Below are 20,468 nucleotides of genomic sequence, written 5' to 3' on the forward strand. Positions count from 1 at the left end.
TTCATTTTAATAAGTGAAGTTAGGGGGCGCCTGGGTGGCGCAGTCGGTTGAGCGTCCGACTTCAGCCAGGTCACGATCTCGCGGTCCATGAGTTCGAGCCCCGCGAACTGGGCTGGTGGCTCAGAGCCTGGAGCCTGTTTCCGATTCTGTGTCTCCCTCTCTCTCTGCCCCTCCCCCGTTCATGCTCTGTCTCTCTGTCCCAAAAATAAATAAACGTTGAAAAAAAAAATTTTTTTTTAAATAAGTGAAGTTAGGACTCAAAGTCTTTGGTAAAGCCAAAATGTTATATCATCAGAAGTTCAAAACTTACCTCAAAAAAAAAAACAAACAGTATATCCTCCATCAAATCTTAAATTCTAAGTCTTTTGTGAGACAATGTTTTTCTAAGACCTTCAGTAATTTTCTAGTTTCCTCCTCCAAAGATTGCAGAAATGCCATCATCACCATATGCCTGAACTACGTAGTTTTTACTTTTCACATCGGTGGAAATAAGAGTATGCAAATCATTCACATCTTTCCACTGGTTTTGCCAGCAAGTATTGAGTAATTGGAAGGTGACTGTATCTACTGCCTGGGCTAATTTATAAGTGAAATGGTGGGCTTAAATTGTATAGTTGAATTAACGTAAATTAAATATGGGGCGCCTGGGTGGCCCAGTTGGTTAAGAATCCGACTTCAGCTCAGGTCATGACCTCATAGTTTCATGAGTTGTAGCCCAGCGTCAGGCTCTGTGCTGACAGCTCAGAGCCTGGAGCCTGCTTCTGACTCTGTGTCTCCCTCTCTCTCTGCCCCTCCCCTGCTCATGCTGTCTCTCAAAAATAAACGTTTAAAAAAATTTTTTTAAATATACTTAAGTAACTTGTAGCAGTACTAATCTGATATAATGTAAAAGGCTTAAAATATTTTTTAATTGGATTTTATTTTATTTTTTTATTTTATTTTATTTTATTTTTAATTTACATCCAAATTAGTCATCATAGAGTGCAACAAGATTTCAGGAGTAGATTCCTTAGTGTCTCTTACCCATTTAGCCCATCCCCCCTCCCACAACCCCTCCAGTAACCCTCCATTTGTTCTCCATGTTTATGAGTCTCGTTTTGTCCCCCTCCCTGTTTTTATATTATTTTTGTTTCCCTTCCCTTCTGTTCATGTTTTGTCTCTTAAAGTCCTCATATGAGTGAAGTCATGATTTCTGTCTTTCTCTAATTTCACTTAGCATAATACTCTCCAGTTCCATCCACGTAGTTGCAAATGGCAAGATTTCATTCTTTTTGATTGAAAAGGCTTAAAATATTAAATATTTTTTAGTTTTACTGAGGTGCAGTAGGGATACAAAAGACTGCACATATTGAAACATGCAATTTGATAAATTTTGACATGTATATACAAATTTACTTCTGAAAATCCCAATCCTCTTCCCCTGCCAAAAAGTTAAATAGGATTTGTGTCATTTGAGAAAAGTACTTACCTTCATGTAATTCACAATCTTAGCAAGAACGCCAAACTTATACCCAGAGCTTCCTGACAGAGCTTTCAAGTTAAATGATCCATTGCTATGATCTGGAAATGAAGTTCAAAAAAACAATTATAACCTGTTCCTGTTAGATTTGATTATGACATTTAAGCAGCTAAGATTTTTAACTCTAGTAAAACATTTCTTGTTTCGAGTTTTTCCACCCAGTGTATTCTACCCTGTAAAATTTTGGCGAACAATTCAAATCCTTGACTGTATAATAAATTTATCAATTTTCGCACTAAGAATAGGAACAAGGTATAAATAATTCAAAAGCATTAAAATACATTTCTTCTGTAAGTACCTCTGCCTCACTCTTTCCTTAATTCTGATTAGATTTTCTCCCAAGATTAGAGGCATGGTGTTTTTGTTTGTTTTTATTTTTGTTTCTTTTTTTGAAAGAGAGAGATAGAGTACCACCCAGGCACTCTAGAGGCATGGCTTTTTTTTTTTTTTTTAAAGTTTATTTAGTTTTAAATTTTTTTAATATTTATTTTTGAGAGAGAGCGCGCGCACGTGCGTGTGCACAAGCGGGGGAGGGGAAAAGAGAGGGAGACACAGAATCCGAAGCAGGCTCCAGGCCCCGAGCTATCAGCATAGGGCCCAATGTGGGGCTCAAACTCACAAACTGTGAGATCATGACCTGAGCCGAAGTCAGACGTTTAGCCAACTAAGCCACCCAGGCAACCCTATTTAATTATTTTGACAGAGAGAGAAGGTGCAAGTGGGAGAGGGTCAGAGAGAGAGGGAGAGAGAATCCCAAGCAGGCTCCGCACTGTCAGTGCAGAGCCCGAAATGGGGCTTGAACCCACCAACTGTGAGATGATGACCTGAGCCAAAGCTGGACGCTTCAGCACCCCTAGAGGCATAGCTTTTTAAACAAGAGGATAATACAAATCTCAATCTGACACACAGAGCTTTTCTAATAAACTTAAAACCATGAGAAATGAGTAAATGCTTCTGAGGTATAAAAAGTTCCATTTATTACCTATTACATCAATTTCTATCAATGTAAAGCAAATGGGAATAAAAGAAATGATACAATAACTAAACTTGAGAGATAAACTAAGGAAAAATAAATTATAGGCACTGCCACTGCAAAAACATGGATGCTTTAAAAGGGATGGCAGCATGAGGGGCGCCTGGGTGGCTCAGTTGGTGAAGCACCAGATTTCAGCTATCTGCCCCTTCCCTCCTCATGCTCTCTCTCTCTCAAAAATAAACATTAAAAAAAAAAGGGGGGGGGATGACAGCAGGAAACAAGGAGCAAATCCTATAGAAGATAATTTGTTTCAGAACTTATCATTTTGTTACATTTTATAGGCAAAAAACCTAATCCTACCATGAATCACAAAATGCATTCCATTAGTCATAAGGAGGAATAGTTCAAAAAGTAAACTCATCATAAATACTAGAAAAACATTTCAGGGACACCAGTCGGTTGAGCGTCCAACTCTTGCTCAGATCATGATGCGAGGGTTGTGGGTTCAAGCCCCACAACAGGCTGCACACTGAGCATGGAGCCTACTTGAGACTCACTCCCTCTCCCCTCCCGGGCTGGCACTCGAAAGAGAGAGAGAGAGAGAGAGAGAGAGAGAGAGAGAGAGAGAGAGACAGAGAGAGAGAGAGAGAGAGAGAGACAGAGAGAGGGAGGGAGGGAGGGAGGGAGGGAGGAAAGAAAAGGAAGGAAGAAAGAAAACAAAAAAAGCAAAAAAAAAAAAAAACAAAAAAACAAACAACACCAGAAAAACATTTCAGAAGTACACATTCTATCAGCAAACCATAAACTCAGATATAAAGTTCTCATGTGGCTGATCCACAAAGGAAGAGGTTAAATAAAAAGCAGAGGTGGGGGGTGTAATGTCTGGCAACAGTTTTGTAACAATTTAAACAAATGAATGCATTAGAACAGTGCAAGTCAAATGTAAGGAGTGTCAAAGATCCAAAAAGAACAGCTTTTTTTTTTTTTTCCAGAGAATAGTTTTTAGATGGCAACATAACACTTCTTTGAGATTAGTTCACAAGACTGCTTTACTGAACGTGCTTTTTTTGAGACTAAAACAAGACGATATACAGTTTTCCTTTAAAAATCACTGTTATAATTTTAACAACTTAACTGGCACATTAAAGTCTACTATGTTTCCAAAAATAATATTATGAATGCCTTACAGGCATGCTTTCACATTATTTCAATTACGAAATACTACCTACGTGGTTCATTTTACCAAGGTGTTCGGGACACTTTAACAACAACAGCAATAACATTTACTGAACACTACTATTTGCCAAATGCATGCTAAATATTTATTTTCTCATTTAATCCCTCCCAAATAACCTGTCTCCCTTTAAACATAAGAAAACAGAGAAGTAGAAGAATACAGATTCAAATGCAGTTGTAAACACTGTGATACTGCCTTGTATAAGAATCATTAATGGGGCACCTGGGTGGCTCAGTTGGCTAAGCATCTGACTCAGGTTTTGGCTCAGGTCATGATCTCACAGTTTCATGAGTTTGAGCCCCGTGTTGGGCTTTGCATGGATAGTGCAGAGTGCAGAGCCTGCTTGGGATTCTCTATCCTTCTCCTTCCCTCAATGCCCCTCTCCTGCTCACATGGTCTCTGTCTCTCTCAAAATAAATAAGTAAGCTTAAATTTAGAAAAAGGATCATTAACTAGCCCTTAACACAGACTATTTCATCCGAGATGGGCTATTATTCAGTCAGAGTATAAAAATTCATAAGTGCAGATTTAACGTTTTACCTTTAGTAAAATATTAAGTTTATCCTAGTGATGAATCATTACATTCTACTCCTGAAACCATTATTACAGTATATACTAACTTGGACTTAAATTTAAAAAAGAAAAAGAAAAGTTTATCCTATACTCCTCTGTAAACAACTAAGTGGGAAAGCTATGAAAAGCAGATGACACTATGTTAAGGATACGCATTACACAAATGTTCAATCATGAACTACATGCAGTTTTGTTTATCATGGAGTCTTAAACATTTAGCTAAGTGCCAGGCAGAGTAAACACTCAGTAAATATTAGCTGAATGAATGAAGGTAGTAAGAGTATTTCTATGTACTCCTTTATAGTCCAAGAAAATAATTCACTAATTTATCTATTATTTTATTTATTTTTAAATGTTTGTTTTTGAGATGGTGGAAGGAGGGGCAGAGAGAGAGGGAGACAGGATCTGAAGCAGGCTCTGTGCTGACAGCAATGAGCCCAATGCAGGGCTAGAACTCATGAACCGTGAGATTATGACCTGAGCCAAAGTCGGACACTTAACCAACTGAGCCACCCAGGTGCTCCGATCTCTTATTTTTAAAAAATAATGTGACCTATAAAATAAAGCCTGCATAGCAAGCATTTGTCTGCTATTGCTATAATAGCCTCTCCATAATGTATAACCTTGATACTGTTATGTTTGGACCCCACACAACTCTAAATAATAGGTCATAAATACAAATATTCTAGCTTCAAAGCACTGAAGTTGTTGATTGTTTTGCCAGTTTTTAAAAAAGTTTTGATGGCACAAAAACAGACACATAGACCAATGGAATAGAATAGAAACCCCAGAACTAGACCCACAAACGTATGGCCAACTCATCTTTGACAAAGCAGGAAAGAACATCCAATGGAAAAAAGACAGTCTCTTTAACAAATGGTGCTGGGAGAACTGGACAGCAACATGCAGAAGGTTGAAACTAGACCACTTTCTCACACCATTCACAAAAATAAACTCAAAATGGATAAAGGACCTGAATGTGAGACAGGAAACCATAAAAAAGTTTTGAGTATAGTTGACACACAATGTCAGTTTCAGGTGTACAACACAGTGATTCAACTTCTCTACAGGTCATACTATGCTCACAAGTATAGCTACCATCTGTCAGCACATAACACTATTATAGTATTACTCACTATATGCTGTACCTTTTATTCCTTTCTTACCATTTAAATTTCACAGACTGATTCTTTTTAATGTTTTATGTCTTTATTCTGAAAGAGAGAGAGAGAGAGAGAGAGAGAGAGCGAGCATGTGAGCAGGGGAGGGCAGAAAGGAGAGGGAATCCCAAGCAGGCTCTATGTTGTCAGTGCAGAGCCCAATGCAGGGCTCGAACTCGTGAACCGTGAGATCATTACCTGACCTGGGCCAAAATCAAGAGTCAGATGCTTAACTGACTTAGCCACCCAGGCGCCCCATTTCACAGACTGCTTTTTAATGTAGGTGGTGTACCTACCAAAACTAACCCTATCCCAACGAGCAGAGCTGAAAACCGTATTTCTTTTCCCTTAGAATTTCTCCTAAATCAAACCACCACATGGAAATAATCATTTCCAGAGGGCAAGATTTATAGAGAACACAAGTACTGAAAGAAAATATCATTTATGAGATTTTATGCCCACTTCCGGGAGGAAATATTAAGCTGGTAAACCTGGACTGTTTGTTTCCTAGGTTACTGCCTCTCTCAATAGTACCTTCTAGCCCTAGCCGTGAAATACTCACTGAAGGATCCGAAATTTTATGGTTAAACACTAAGGAATCACCAGTTCATTACTAACTCAAATTCCTTTGCAGAAATTTACCTTAAGGACAAAAAATGAGGCAAGAAAAAGAGGGGACAGTTGATATCCCAGACAGCTCTATTCAAGTTTATGAATGATTTACACTTAAGGGTGACAGGACTTAATGCAAATGAACGAGGAGGAAACTGTCAGCTGCATTGTGGTTCAACCAATAGAAGCACAGCTCCATCTTGGATGTGCACTGGACTGCATTACAAACAGACGATACCATCGCTTCAACAGCAGCCTTCAGACAAGAGGTAGGTTTCTGCGATCTTTTGCATTTAGTAATACATGTCCTTATGATGTAATTTAAAAAATCTTTTACCATAAAAACCAAGCAGAAAGCTTTGTTCCGACTAAAGACCAAAAAAGGCACTGTATTCATTTCGCTGCTTGGTAGGATTTTATTATGAAAATGTGAAGACTGCCTTGTGCTATTTGATAAGCACCCTCACCATCTGTGCCTTATGGAAAATTCATGAGATTTTCTATGAACCTGATCTATATCCAGACCTTAGAGTAAACCATAAGCATTTAATGTTAAGTGGTTACTTGCTAATTTATTTTCTCTGAGCTATTTCATTTCAGCAATTTGGTCTGCCTTAACAAAGGATTTTGCTTAAAGAAAAATCTAGACTAAAAGCAAATCCTGGACTAAACCTTTCTGATTATATGTACAAATTATATTGCTGGTAAAAAGCAGTCACTTACAAGAAAGTTTGTTATATTTGTTATATTTTAACAAATATGAGAAAATAGTTCAAAACTGTTTATTTGACTTTGAGTGCAGATGCCGAAAATGCTGAGAAATTGTCATGATTGTGATTTTTACATAAAAATAAAAGGATCATATAGGCTGCATTATACTGTAACCAAAAAGATCAATTTGTGGAGCTTCAGACTTTCCTAACATTTTAATTAAAATTATTCCTTCCAGTTAAATTTTAAAATCTATATTACTGTAATACACAAGTCATTCTATTATTAAACAACCTTCTTAAATAGCCTTTCATTTTTTATATGGCACAAAAATATCTATTTATAACCATATTTCAATATAATGTTAACATTATTCTTAAACTGATCCTCAAACACATAGCAAGTCTTTTTAATAAACTACATTTTAAAATAAAAAGATGTTTTAAGAAGAACTGGTTAAGGGAGGAATATATGTACCTTTCGAGGTAGGTATTAAAATTATTTTCATGGCTGAGAGTAACTGTTCATGTCTATTAAAAAATCAGTATCAACTACTAGCCAAATTTCTAATTTTATAATAGTCAAGCATGAAAATATTGTTACTTAGTAAGGCTGGAGTTCCAGGATATTACCTACACATACTGATCTAGAGATTCAACTTCTGCCCTTTGCTGATAAATTTATTTCAATTTTAAGACTATTTTCCTAATTTTTATTCATTCCATTTCTTACTCAGCATTCAGAAGCATGAGCAAAGCATCCCTTGCAAAGCCCAAAGGTTGCTGTAAGAAGATATTATATCTCCCTAGGTTCAGCACAATGGGGTTAATTACCTAGAAAATATTCCTGCTTGCTGTACAAAGTATGGGACCCAAAAAAAGTCTCAAATAAAAAACCTTGTCAAATAAAACAGTTTACAATTTACCTGGAATTTCAGTTACAAATACTCTCCCCTATTATTAGCACTATAATCAGCCTACATCTTCCTGGTGATCTAACTATAGTTAGCACAGATGTAGGTTCACTGCTCTTTCACCAAACTGACCAGACATGTGGCCTGCCTCAGACAGGTCCAGAGCTGGGTGCACTGCTCTATATCTAAAGGCCAATATGATTAATTGATCATATCTCAAAGTGATATGCTTAAAGGCACTAGAGAATTCAACTCAAGGGTTTTAACATAATTAGAGCAAAAGCATAATTTTATTCTTATCTGACAATTCAAGGTTCCAGAACACTTCCAAGTCTTAGCCCCATAAATATTTCACTAGGGCCTTCTGAAATGGGAGGGAAAGAAAGGTGAAGAGAATAGATCAAAAGTTAACTAAAACAAAAACAACAAAACACTACTTAATACTCCCCATTCCTGTAATGAAATTTTAAAGGGGAGGAAGATTCAAAAAAGTACACAATTTTTTTTTTTTTACCATTTACTCTTCTTTTTCATAAAGCATGTTTATAGCAGGTACTTGATATAAACTTACATTTTAATTTCAAAAGTACAGTCTCAGAGTACAAGAAAATCCTAATAATAATACTCTTCTGCATGTCTAATTATGTCTCCTCCATCAAAGTAAGTTTCAGATTTTACCCTAAATTTAGCACAAAAAATTGCTAGAGCTCTACTGTACATAAAAATAAACCACATTAAATTTAAGGTAGAAAATGACCCCATATTTCACAGTGTACTTTTCAGATATGCCCAAAAGCTAACTAAAGAGTGAATGTTTTGAGTTGCTCATCAGTTATCAATACACTCACGGGAGAGGCAAACTGTCATCATTTACAACATAAACTGTCATCATTTACAACATGTGTATACTCTTCCTTAAACTGCTTAGACACTTCTAATCAAAATACTGTTTACTGATTCCAGTTTTAATTTTTTAGAAGTAATCCAGAAAACTCAATAAATATATTAAACAGATAGATAACACAACAGACTTTTAAAACCAAAGGAAAGGAATACTTTTAAAATATATTAGTTTGGGTTTGGATAAGTACTATATTCAAATGGTTCAAAAACTAAAATATAACAAGATATACCTTGAGAAATCTCACACACATCCCTGTTTCTCAGCTCTACCTTCCAACAAACCCACCAAGTAATCACTGTTATTTCTGGTCTATATCTTTCCAAATGTTTGCAGAGATTCAAGCAAATAAAAATATATACTATTTCCCCCTTTCCTACGCATACTGTCCTGCATCTTGCTCTTTTCACTTAACAGTGATTTCACCTAAAAATCTTTCCTTATCACTACAGTTACCTCATTCACACATAATATTGAATTGTATGGATATATTAATTTTAACCAGAATAGTTCATTGATGGGTACAAGCTAACTTCAAATAACTGAATTTAGTTTGTGTCTGCCTGCCTGCCCCTGCCTTCTCCCTTCTCTTCCCTCCCTCCGTTTTTTTGGGGGGGGAGGGGTCAAGAGGGCTTGAAAAATTTTAAACTGTTCACTTGTACCTCAAAAACAAAATAGAATATAAAGTTCCTTAAACCAACTTTCAAATAATTCTTTTTTTTTTTTTTACATTTATTTATTTTTTGAGAGACATAGAGAGATAGAGCACAAGTTGGGGAGGGGCAGAGAAAGAAGGAGACACAGAATCTGAAGCAGGTTCCAGGCTCTGAGCTGTCAGCACAGAGCCTGACGCGGGGCTTGAATTCACAAACCGTGAGATCATGACCTGAGCCGAAGTTGGATGCTTAACCGAATGAGCCACCCAGGCACCCCAGAATTCTAACTTTTTTTTTTTTAAGTTTATTTGAGAGAGAGCGAGCACAAGCAGGGTAGGGGCAGAGAGAGGAGAAAGAGAGGAGAGAGAGAATCCCAAGCAGACTCCCCGCTGTCAGCACAGAGCCCAACATGGGGCTCGAACTCATGATCTACGAGATCAAGACCTGAGCTGATGGCAGCCGCTTAACCGATTGAGCCACCCAAGCACCCCTCCAATAATTATAAAATTTCTATTTCTGGGGCGCCTGGGTGGCGCAATCGGTTAAGCGTCCGACTTCAACCAGGTCACGATCTCGCGGTCCGTGGGTTCGAGCCCCGCGTCGGGCTCTGGGCTGATGGCTCAGAGCCTGGAGCCTGTTTCCGATTCTGTGTCTCCCTCTCTCTCTGCCCCTCGCCCGTTCATGCTCTGTCTCTCTCTGTCCCAAAAATAAATAAATGTTGAAAAAAAAAAAATTTCTATTTCATTTTGAAATAGGAACATACATTAGTCTTTACAACTTCTCCTCAGTTTTAAAGTCAATACAAATGAGAAACCCCTATTCATAAAAAGTTAAAACACAAAGTAATAATTTCAGTACAATTTCAACCAGGTAGGAGTTATAGATTTATATTGCCAATTTCTAGAAGGAACAAATTAGAAGTTTGATATGTTAGCAAGACAGGATTATTAGCTAAGTTTTTAATTTTTTTAAAAATTAGTATAATGTAAAAATTAAAAAAATTACTATAACACTTCTGAAATCAATAATTAAATAGTATTTAAGTTAATTAATAAGGTACATTAGACTAATTTAAGGGACATAATGTGGGAAAAAATTCCCATTTTTTTTTTTAATTTTTTTTTTTTTCAACATTTATTTATTTTTGGGACAGAGAGAGACAGAGCATGAACGGGGGAGGGGCAGAGAGAGAGGGAGACACAGAATCGGAAACAGGCTCCAGGCTCTGAGCCATCAGCCCAGAGCCCGACGCGGGGCTCGAACTCACGGACCGCGAGATCGTGACCTGGCTGAAGTCGGATGCTTAACCGACTGCGCCACCCAGGCGCCCCAAAAAATTCCCAGATTTTAAAAAGGTATCAATCTGGGATACCTGGCTGCTCAGTTGGTAGAGCATGCAGCTCTTGATCTTGGGATTGTTTGAGTCCCACAATGGATTTAGAGATTACTTAAAAATGTAAATCTTAAGAAATAAAAAAAAAAAAAAAAAAAAAAAAAAAGGAATCAACCTGAAAGGCCTTGACAGAAAATCTAAGAATATTCTCATCAATGCAGGAGAGGTCCTAGGTTTACCCAGGTAAAATTATTAGACAGACCCTCCTGTGTTTCTTCCTGCTTTTTATCTATCCATATAATAAATGGCCCTGTTCTTTATTTCCTCAAGGTCCTATTCTTCTTCTCCTTCTCTTATATTTGCTCTACTTTTCAGAAAGGACCCAAAACTCATTCACAGTGAAGTAAATATAACAATGTGTACTATCCCTCCCAAAAGGATCTGCATTTTAGTAGTACTAAAAATTTTAAAGGACTTCCAAAGCTGAACATCTTCTAGGCATTTGTGTGTCTGCACACACATGTCACTACTCTGTTAGGAAGGCTGGGTCAAAAAGGACTATTATTTGTCTCCAGTTGAGTCCGTTTCTATGGGTTACTTTACTTGGGTGCATGGTGATGAGAATCAGAGGCAGCACCAATGCAGAGGATGGAGGACTGGCCTATCAGGACATCCACATTAGACTCCCAGGGCACCACTTACCATGTATTCTACATGAATGGCACTCACAACACAATATGAATGGTGCCCCCTGGAGGTCTGCAATGTAGCAGCCCCAGTTTCTGTAAGAATGTGCTAAGAAGTGGAGCATCTGAGTAGCTTACTCAATTAAGCATCCAACTCTTGGTTTCGGCTCAGGTCATGTTCTCATGGTTCATGAAATTGAGCCTTGAGTCAGGCTCCATGCTGACAGCACAGACAGAATCTTGGCATTCTCTCCCTCCTTCTCTCTCTGCCCTGACCCTGCTCACATTCTCTGTCTCAAAATAAATAAACATTAAAAAAAAAAAAAGAAAGACAAAAAAAAAAAAAGGAATATGCTAAGAAGAGAAAAATTTAAGGGATAAAAGAGGGTAACTCTAAAAGGCTGGGTCTCCAAAGTTTGAAAATATTGTAAAGTACTGGGAAGTTCATCACATACCTGTATTCCAGACAATATATTTTTGTATGTCCCAGAACTAATAAAAGCAACTGATTCAGTTACTGTCCATTAGTCTGTTGTCCCTTGTTTCAAGATGAAGGATCACCACAAACCATGAAACTGAAGGATTCTTAAATCCAAAAAAAAAAAATGAATTTAAGCCTTGACTTCTGGCCTCAGGGTTTTTTTGTTTTGTTTTGTTTTGTTTTTTGAAAGAGAGAGCACAGAGAGAGAACAAGAGCGTATGCATGAGCAAGTGGGATATAGACAGAGGGAGAGGAATGGAGAGAATCTTTAAACAACTTTTTCTATGTTTTTGTTTTATTTTTGAGAGGGAGAGACAGAGTGCGAGTGGGAGAGGGGCAGAGAAAGAGGGAGACACAGAATCTGAAGCAGGCTCCAGGCTCTGAGCTGTCAGCACAGCCTGATGTAGGACTCGAACTCACAGACCGTGAGATCATGACCTAAGTTGAAGTCAGATGCTTAACTGACTGAGCCACCCAGGTGCCCCAGGAATGCAGAGAATCTTAAACAGGGTCCACACCCAGCACAGAGCCAGAGTCAGGGCTTCATCCAAGGACTGGTGAGATCATGACCTGAGATGAAATCAAGAGTCGGCCACTTAACCAACTGAACCACCAAGGTACCCCTCAGATCATCAATTTCACCTTCAAAATACACAAAGGAAGAACCAAGTCCATCCAGAGAGATGCAGTTACTTGCCAAGCAAATATGATTTAAAGGAAAAAACCTTTCGTGTCCCTGGCTGGCTCAGTCAGTAGAGCATGTGACTCATGACCTCGGGTTGTAAGTTCAAGCCCCATGTTGGACACAGAGTTTACTTAAAAGTGATAAATTATAAAAAGAAAACAAAAACCTTGGAAAGTATTACTTTATTAAAGTTTTAAGATTACATGTATAAAGAAAACAAAAATTTAAGGAATTATACTGTTATGGATTTGGGCTTTAAGTCACTTTTTCATCTTTGTTGGTGTGACAATGCTATGGTGGCTATGTTTACAAACAGAACCCTCACCTTTTACGAGATATGTACTGAAGATGTCTAGGAGAAGTGATGATGTCTGGGATTTGCTTCAAAATAATCTAGGGGCATGGGGCCCCTAGGTGGCATAGTCAGAAGAGCATGCAACTCTTGATCTCAGGGTTGTGAGTTCAAGCCCCACACTGGGTATAGAGATTACTTAAACAAACTTGAAAAATATAATCTATGAGGTAGAAACAAATGGGTAAAGACAAATTGGTAACTGAAGCTGTATTATGAGAATACAGGGGTTCATTATACTCTTACTCTTCAACTATCTTAAAGTTTTGTCTAATTGATGGGGCGCCTGAGTGGCGCAGTCGGTTAAGCGTCCGACTTCAGCCAGGTCGCGATCTCGCGGTCCGTGAGTTCGAGCCCCGCATCGGGCTCTGGGCTGATGGCTCAGAGCCTGGAGCCTGTTTCTGATTCTGTGTCTCCCTCTCTCTCTGCCCCTTGCCCGTTCATGCTCTGTCTCTCTCTGTCCCAAAAATAAATAAACGTTGAAAAAAAAAAAAAAAAAAATTTAAAGTTTTGTCTAATTGAAATATACTCTCACACACAAGTATCTTCAGCATTCAGAATACTATCTGGGACACAGTAGGTAAATATTTGTTTATAACAATGAATGAAAGTCTATTTACAACTATGTAGGAAAGAAAAATCACACAAAATAAGTCATTTCTTTAATAAAATAAAGCTTTCAAACTGACAGCAGTCATTGAATTAATAAAGTGGAACTATTTTTTCCCCTTATTTCCAAAATTTTCTCAGTATATAAGCATTTTATAATTTTTTAAAATTAAGTTTCAAGAAGAGGTGCCTGGTGACACAGTCGGCTAAGCATCTGGTTCTTGGTTTCGGTTCAGGTCATGATCTCACAGTTTGTACATCAGAGCCCCTTGCTGGGCTCCATACTGACAGTGCAGAGCCTGCTTGTCTTGCGCTCTCGCTCTCTCTCTCTCCCTCCCCCTCTCTGCCCCTCCCCCATGCACATGCATGCTCACTCTCTCAAAATAAAAATAAAAGTAAAATATTCGTATCCATAGATCATTCAGGTATATGAACAGTTAATACTATCACATACTTAACAAAAAAAAAAAAAAATCCTAAGATTAAGGTCTCTTCATAGGCAACATGAACCTAAAATTTTATCATCCTTATTCTGAAAACCGTCATTATTTAGCTTTCCTTTCTCTAGTATTTTCACTCAGCCACTATATCTTGATTCAGGTCACCTGTCTTCAAAGTTTAAAGGAGAGGAAATAGGAGACAGAAATACACTGAGCCCACAAGGTAAGAAGGATCCTCAAAGTTAATGAGAAAAGCTTTTCTGAGGGCAGTATGAAGAATACCACCTTAAAACACTAAGATTTTTTTGTATTTAACAGATCATTGACCACTGCTTTAGTTAAATTTTAAAACAATTCAACTTCTTTTTCCCCCTTCTATTAGCAGTTAGTTTCTGTATATAAACCTTAAGCATATGTATTTGTCTAGCAAATGACACACATGAAAAAAACACATGGTATGGGGGCACCTGGGTGGCTCAGTTAAGTATCCAACTCTTGATTTTGCCTCAGCTCATGATTTCACAGTTCCTGAGTTCGAGCCCTGCATCAGGCTCTGCACTGACAGCATGGAGCCTGCTTCAGATTCTGTGTCTCCCTCTCTCTTTGCCCCTCCCCACCCCTTTAAAAAATAAATAAATAAATAAGCATTTAAAAAATATACATACATATATAGTATGGTTTACAGAGTACACTGCCATAGGATAAAGAAAAAATTCAAAAATACCATTTGGGCATTAATTCTGGCAGAAAATAAAAGAACTCACGTTACCTACATAGATTTACTAACAAGTCTTAGTACTGAGACTTCAATTGACAGATCCATAGAATTTGATTACATGTATTCATTTTCTACCTTTTTACAGATTCAAAAGAACCAATACAAGAAGTATAATCCCTAAGAATGGCCTCTCTGAGCTCCAGCCTCTGGAATGAAACCACTACATCTGTTTATCAGTACCTTGGTTTTCAAGTTCAAAAAATTTACCCTTTTCATGATAACTGGAACACTGCCTGCTTTGTCATTCTGCTTTTATTCATATTTACAGTGGTATCTTTAGTGGTGTTGGCTTTTCTTTATGAAGTGCTTGACTGTTGCTGCTGTGTAAAAAACAAGACTGTGAAAGATTTGAAAAGCGAACCAAACCCTCTTAGAAGTATGATGGACAACATCAGAAAACGTGAAATTGAAGTCGTCTAGCACTCTACCTAAGATGAACAAAATCTCTGCAAATAGCCTTCAACTACTGAAGAAAAAAGGAAAATTTTCTGAGGCCAACTGTTATTATAAAACTGACTCTTGAGGGGCACCTGCTGGCTCAGTCAGCTAAGGGTCTGACTTCAGCTCAGGTCATGATCTCGTGATTCGTGAGTTTGAGCCCTGCGTTGGGCTCTGTGCTGACAGCACAGCTTCGGATTCTGTGTATCCTCTTCTCTCTGTCCCTCCCCCCCGCTCACACTCTTTCTCTCTCTCACAAAAATAAATAAACATTAAAAAAAATTTTTTTAACTGACTCCGATTCTGAATAATTAAAAGATTTCTAATAGAAGGGAAAAACAAGTTAAATATGCACTTTTTGTTTGTGTATCCCTTTCATTAAATATACACAAAATCTTCATGAATGTGAATAAGTTACCAATGTACTTAAAATGACACTTCAAAAACTGGATAAAAGATTCCTAGATTTCAATATTAAGCAGCAAAATGTAAGCTAGAAAACACGAGAAAGATCAAATAACTTTGACCTACACAAACCATGTAGACCAAAACAATAACTACCCTCTGTGTGTTTTGGTAATAAAAATGCTATTTAAAATGCTTACCTAAATCCAAAGTAAAATGATTCCACTTACACATAAAGTCTCTACTTATTAAAAAGCAGTATTTGCTAGTTTACAGAAGACAACTAATACACTTTTTAAAGACCAGTTTTATGTAAAGATTAGAGAGGAAAAAAGTCTGAAAATAGAAAGGTCACAAGTATACATGCATAAAATTTTCATAAAACTGACTTACTGTTTAATAATAAATACATGGTATAAGAAGGATCAGGCTGTTTTCAAACTAAAACTTTCTAGTACACCCTTAAATTGTATTTCTTGAGCTTTTTCTTTTGTTGCTCATATTTATTATTCTCAAGGTCTAAAGATACCTATGTAGGAAAAGACTGCCAAAAAAAAAAAAAAAAAAAAGACAAAAATGACCATGTAACACCTATTAAGAAATACTTCAGTTTCTGGGTGTCTGGGTGCCTCACTCGGTTAAGTGTCCGACTTCAGCTCAGGTCATGATCTCACAGTTCGTGAGTTCGAGCCCCAACGTCGGGCTCTGTGCTGACAGCTCAGAGCCTGGAGCCTGCTTCAGATTCTGTGTCTCCCTCTCTCTCTGCCTCTCCCTCGCTCACACTCTGTCTCTCAATAAATATTAAAAAAAAAAAAAAAAAGAAATACTTCAGTTTTATTTCTTGGAATTACAAGGGCTGTAAAGATATTATATTTTATAACCCTAATCCTTTGCTACCACCCATGAACAAACCTAAGCATGCTCTTAACCACTACAACTGCCCTTAACCAGAAATATCACTCCTAGAAATCTACCCTGAGAAATTAGTTCAAAAGAAACAAGCTCAAGATACAAAGATATTTGTAATAGCATTACTCAACGTAACACCACCACCAACAAAATGGAAATAATAGCCTTTACATATGACACATCAACCTAGATTAAAAAGCTACTGAAAATTAAGGCAAAATAGAAAATATCTGATATATGAAGTGAAAAAATATATATCTTCTCATTTAGAGAGCCCTCTTGGTTTGAAATCCCTTTTATACAAAATTTTTTTTTCTAACATTAGAAATACACACAAATAATGTAACCAACTTTCAAAGGACTTGTGAAACCTGGTATACTCAATACTTAGGGAAGTAGCTATTCTGAGCACTGTTAAAATCACATTTTCATAAATAGTAAACTCTGGAGTCCTTAACATGGATGGAAAGCATAAAGATCCTTTAATTACTAAATTTCTTGATAACAGACACTTAACTTTTCCCCACCTTATGCTGTAATTTATTTAGCCATTCAACAAACATGTATTTGACAAACATGTATTGAGTGTTTCTCTGTGTGAAAGATTAGGTTACAATGGCAAACAATCATGCAATTGCAATGACACACAATAGCTTTGTCAGAAACAGTGAGTGCTATGGGAATCAAAGGCTAAGCACCAAATTCAAATAGGAAAGTAGAGATAATAGGACTTTTAACCTGCAACCTAAAAGAGGAATAGGATTTGCTCAGAAGAGGGAAGGAGCTAAGAAAGAATATTCCACAAAGAGGATACAATATGGGTAAAGGTCAAGAGGCAAGAGAGTAAAGCATGTTAAAAGAGCTACATACAGGCCAATATCACTAAGAGAGAGTACAAGGAAAACAATGATTATGGGTATGAAAGGTAACGGGAGACTAGATCAGGTAAGGCATGGAGATGGCAGGAAAAGATAACCTTCACCTGAAAAGCAATGATGATCAGCCTTAAACAGAGACTGATGTTATCAGACGATTAGAAAAATCACTGACTTCTGTACAGAGAGTGGACAATAAAGAAGTTAAGCCAGGAAACCTTGTAAGCACCTAATCAAGCAATCCACTCATAGTGACCCCAACTAGGGTGGTATGACAGTCTTCACTGTGTACACTCCGTACTTCCTGCTCTCCTCTGAGCACTTGAAACACCCTATGGCTGGTACAGCCCTGTGACTAGCTCTAGACAATGAGCTGTGAGAGAAAGTGATGTCTCACCTCCAGGCCAGAGGATTTTAACTGCCAAGCAAGATCTTCCAGAGTTCTTTCTCCCTCTGGCACTGAAATCAGTAACACTGGAAATATCAGCTACTCTACCAGCCTGGGTTCTTGAGTGACTGTAAGGAGGTAAGACCCCTGCCAACACATGTTAAACACGTGGTATGAAAGAGAAACAAACCTTTGTTGTTTTTAAGCCACTGAGATTTTGGCTAAAAAAAAAAAAAAAAAAAAAAGAAAAAAGAAAAAGAAAACAACAAAAACCCAAAAGCCCAAAATTATGTCACTGTGACCAAGTTCCAAACCTTGTGCTTAATACATAATCTAACTGCAGTTTCAAACTCCCTCAGAAATGTAGTCTTAAATCATCAGTCAGGAATTTTTCCATTAACACCAATAAGTATGCCAACATGGACCCTCTCCACCAAAGGAATATGAGGTTATCTGCATTAGACTCCTAGCTTTTCCTCCCTAGAAAGCAGCCTGGCCTAAAACAATCCTTTTCTTTTGCTAATAACTTTCTTGCCTCCACCTTCCTTCTATAAGAACTGTCCATTTGATACAACTCCTCGGAATGCCTTGCTCAACAGGATGCTACCTGAATCATAAATCATGTAATAAAGCCAATTAGATCTTCAAATTTACATGAATTTTTGTTATTTAGCAGGAGCAAAGTCATTCTTAAGCAGATCAAAGAGACTAGGTCTATGAGTGGGTCTGTGCTAATGTTTATTTTTAAGTTTATTTGACAGAGAGCACATGAATGCAATCAGGGGAGGGGGAGAGAGGGGGAGAGGGGGAGAGGGGGGAGGGGGGAGGGGAGGGGAGGGGAGGGGGAGGGGGAGGGGGATGGGGAGGGGGAGGGGGAGGGGGGAGGGGGAGGGGGAGGGGGAGGGGGAGGGAGAGGGAGAGGGAGAGGGAGAGGGAGAGGGAGAGGGAGAGGGAGAGGGAGAGGGAATTCCAAGTAGGTTCAGCGCTCAATCCCATGAACTGTGAAATCATGACCTGCGCCAAAATCAAGTGTCGACTGAAGTACCCAGGCGCCCATGCTAATGTTTAATAAAACAGTGTACTGTGAATTAATTCAATGTACATTTCATTGGAATGAGACATAAACTTCATGTATGTTCTAATAACAGCCCTGCTCGATAAAAAGATTACCTCTGCTTTAACATCAGTTAGTAAAACAGCTTGAAAAACATCTAACAAAATGACATCCATAAAGATTACTTACTACATTTTATAAGTAGGTAAATAATTAGTTGTGAATTAAGCTGGACTGACCTTGTTTAAAAGGTAACAGTCTAAGACTAAACTAAACCCCAAATAAGCAGAAAAAAAAAATGGTGAAATAGAACTAAAATAAAAAACAGAAAAACACAAGAGAAAAATCAATTAAATCAAAAGTTGATTTTTTTGAAAAGATCAACAAAATAAAACATAAATTCCTAAAATCAGAAATGAAAGAGGGAAAGGCTGCCTGGGTAGCTCGGTTGGTTGAGGAGCTAACTCTTGATTCCAGCTGGGGTCATGATCCCAGGGTCCTGGGATCAAGCCCTGCTTTGGGCTCCTCGCTCAGTGTGGAGCTGCTGGGGACTGACTCTCACTCTCTCCCTCTCTCCCCCCGCTCCCCACCCCCCCCCCCCGCCCCCCCATCCTCCCTACCCCACTCTCACACTCTAAGAAAAAAAAAAAAAAAAACAAAAGAGAGGAGGGATATCACTAATGACCTTACAAAAGTCAAAGGCTTGCAAGGAAATACTTTTGAAAAATTTTAGACAATGTAGATAATGAAATGGACAAACTCCTAAAAAGATGCAAGGCACCAAAATTAACTCAAGAAGGTAACAGATAATCTGAATAGATCTACAAGAAGAATTTCTATGAGAGCTTCTCACAAAGGAAAGCTCAGGCCCAAATGCCTTTGCTAGTGAATTCTATCCAACATTTAAAGGGAAAATTATATCAAACCTTCACAAACTCTTCCAGAAACAGTGGAAAAGAGAACACTTCACCAATCATTTTATGAGGCCACAAATACCCTCACAGGCATCCAAGAAAACTACAGACTATACCCTCATGAATATAAACATAAAACTCCAGTACAAAATATTAGCTATCTGAATTCCACAACAAATAAAAAAGATTATATACATCATGACCAATAGGATTTATATACACACACACACACACACATACATACATATATATATATATATATATATATATATATATATATATATATATACACACACACACACACACACACATATATATAGTCAAGTTAACTAACATACAGTGTATACAGGGTACTCTTGGCTTCGGGAGTAGATTCCCATGATTCACTGCTTACATGCAATACCCAGTGCTCATCCCAACAAGTGCCCTCCTCAATGCCCTCCACCCATTTTCCCCTCCCCCGTCCCCCATCAGCCTTCAACTTGTTCTCTGTATTTAAAAGACTCTTATGGCTGGGGCGCCTGGGTGGCGCAGTCGGTTAAGCGTCCGACTTCAGCCAGGTCACGATCTCGCGGTCCGTGGGTTCGAGCCCCGCATCAGGCTCTGGGCTGATGGCTCAGAGCCTGGAGCCTGTTTCCGATTCTGTGTCTCCCTCTCTGCCCCTCCCCCGTTCATGCTCTGTCTCTCTCTGTCCCAAAAATAAATAAACGTTGAAAAAAAAAAATTTAAAAAAAAATAAATAAATCAAAGACTCTTATGGTTTGCCTCCTTCTGTTTGTAACTATTTTCCGCCTTCCCTTCCCCCATGGTTTTAAGTTTCTCAAATTCCACATGAGTGAAAACATGATTATCTGTCTTCTCTG

The 20,468-nt window shown here is 38.0% G+C and overlaps 2 protein-coding genes across 6 annotated transcripts in view; one reads left to right on the plus strand and one right to left on the minus strand.

Annotated features, from left to right (window-relative positions):
- Positions 1-20,468, minus strand: part of GTF2E2 (general transcription factor IIE subunit 2) — an 81,578-nt gene that overhangs the window by 48,474 nt on the left and 12,636 nt on the right. For all 4 annotated transcript variants that reach the window (XM_086703365.1, XM_025932908.2, XM_086703366.1 and 1 more), the window contains exon 3: positions 1,469-1,560. In XM_086703365.1, coding sequence (XP_086559491.1) covers positions 1,469-1,560 — 92 coding nt within the window. The remainder of the gene's footprint in view (positions 1-1,468; positions 1,561-20,468) is intronic.
- SMIM18 (small integral membrane protein 18) lies at positions 6,233-15,347 on the plus strand. Of its 2 annotated transcripts, none has more exons than XM_025932909.2 (2): positions 6,233-6,346; positions 14,708-15,347. In XM_025932909.2, exon 2 carries the CDS (start codon positions 14,746-14,748, stop codon positions 15,040-15,042), a length of 297 nt encoding a protein of 98 aa, XP_025788694.1. In that variant the 5' UTR covers positions 6,233-6,346; positions 14,708-14,745; the 3' UTR covers positions 15,043-15,347. The 2 variants fall into 2 exon arrangements, with proteins under 2 accessions (XP_025788694.1, XP_086559494.1); XM_086703368.1 differs by lacking the exon at positions 6,233-6,346 and adding an exon at positions 14,005-14,067.

The sequence above is a fragment of the Puma concolor genome, chromosome B1 (assembly GCF_028749965.1).
Source record: "Puma concolor isolate L17-30 chromosome B1, mPumCon1.1.hap2, whole genome shotgun sequence".
NCBI classification, from domain to species: domain Eukaryota; kingdom Metazoa; phylum Chordata; class Mammalia; order Carnivora; family Felidae; genus Puma; species Puma concolor.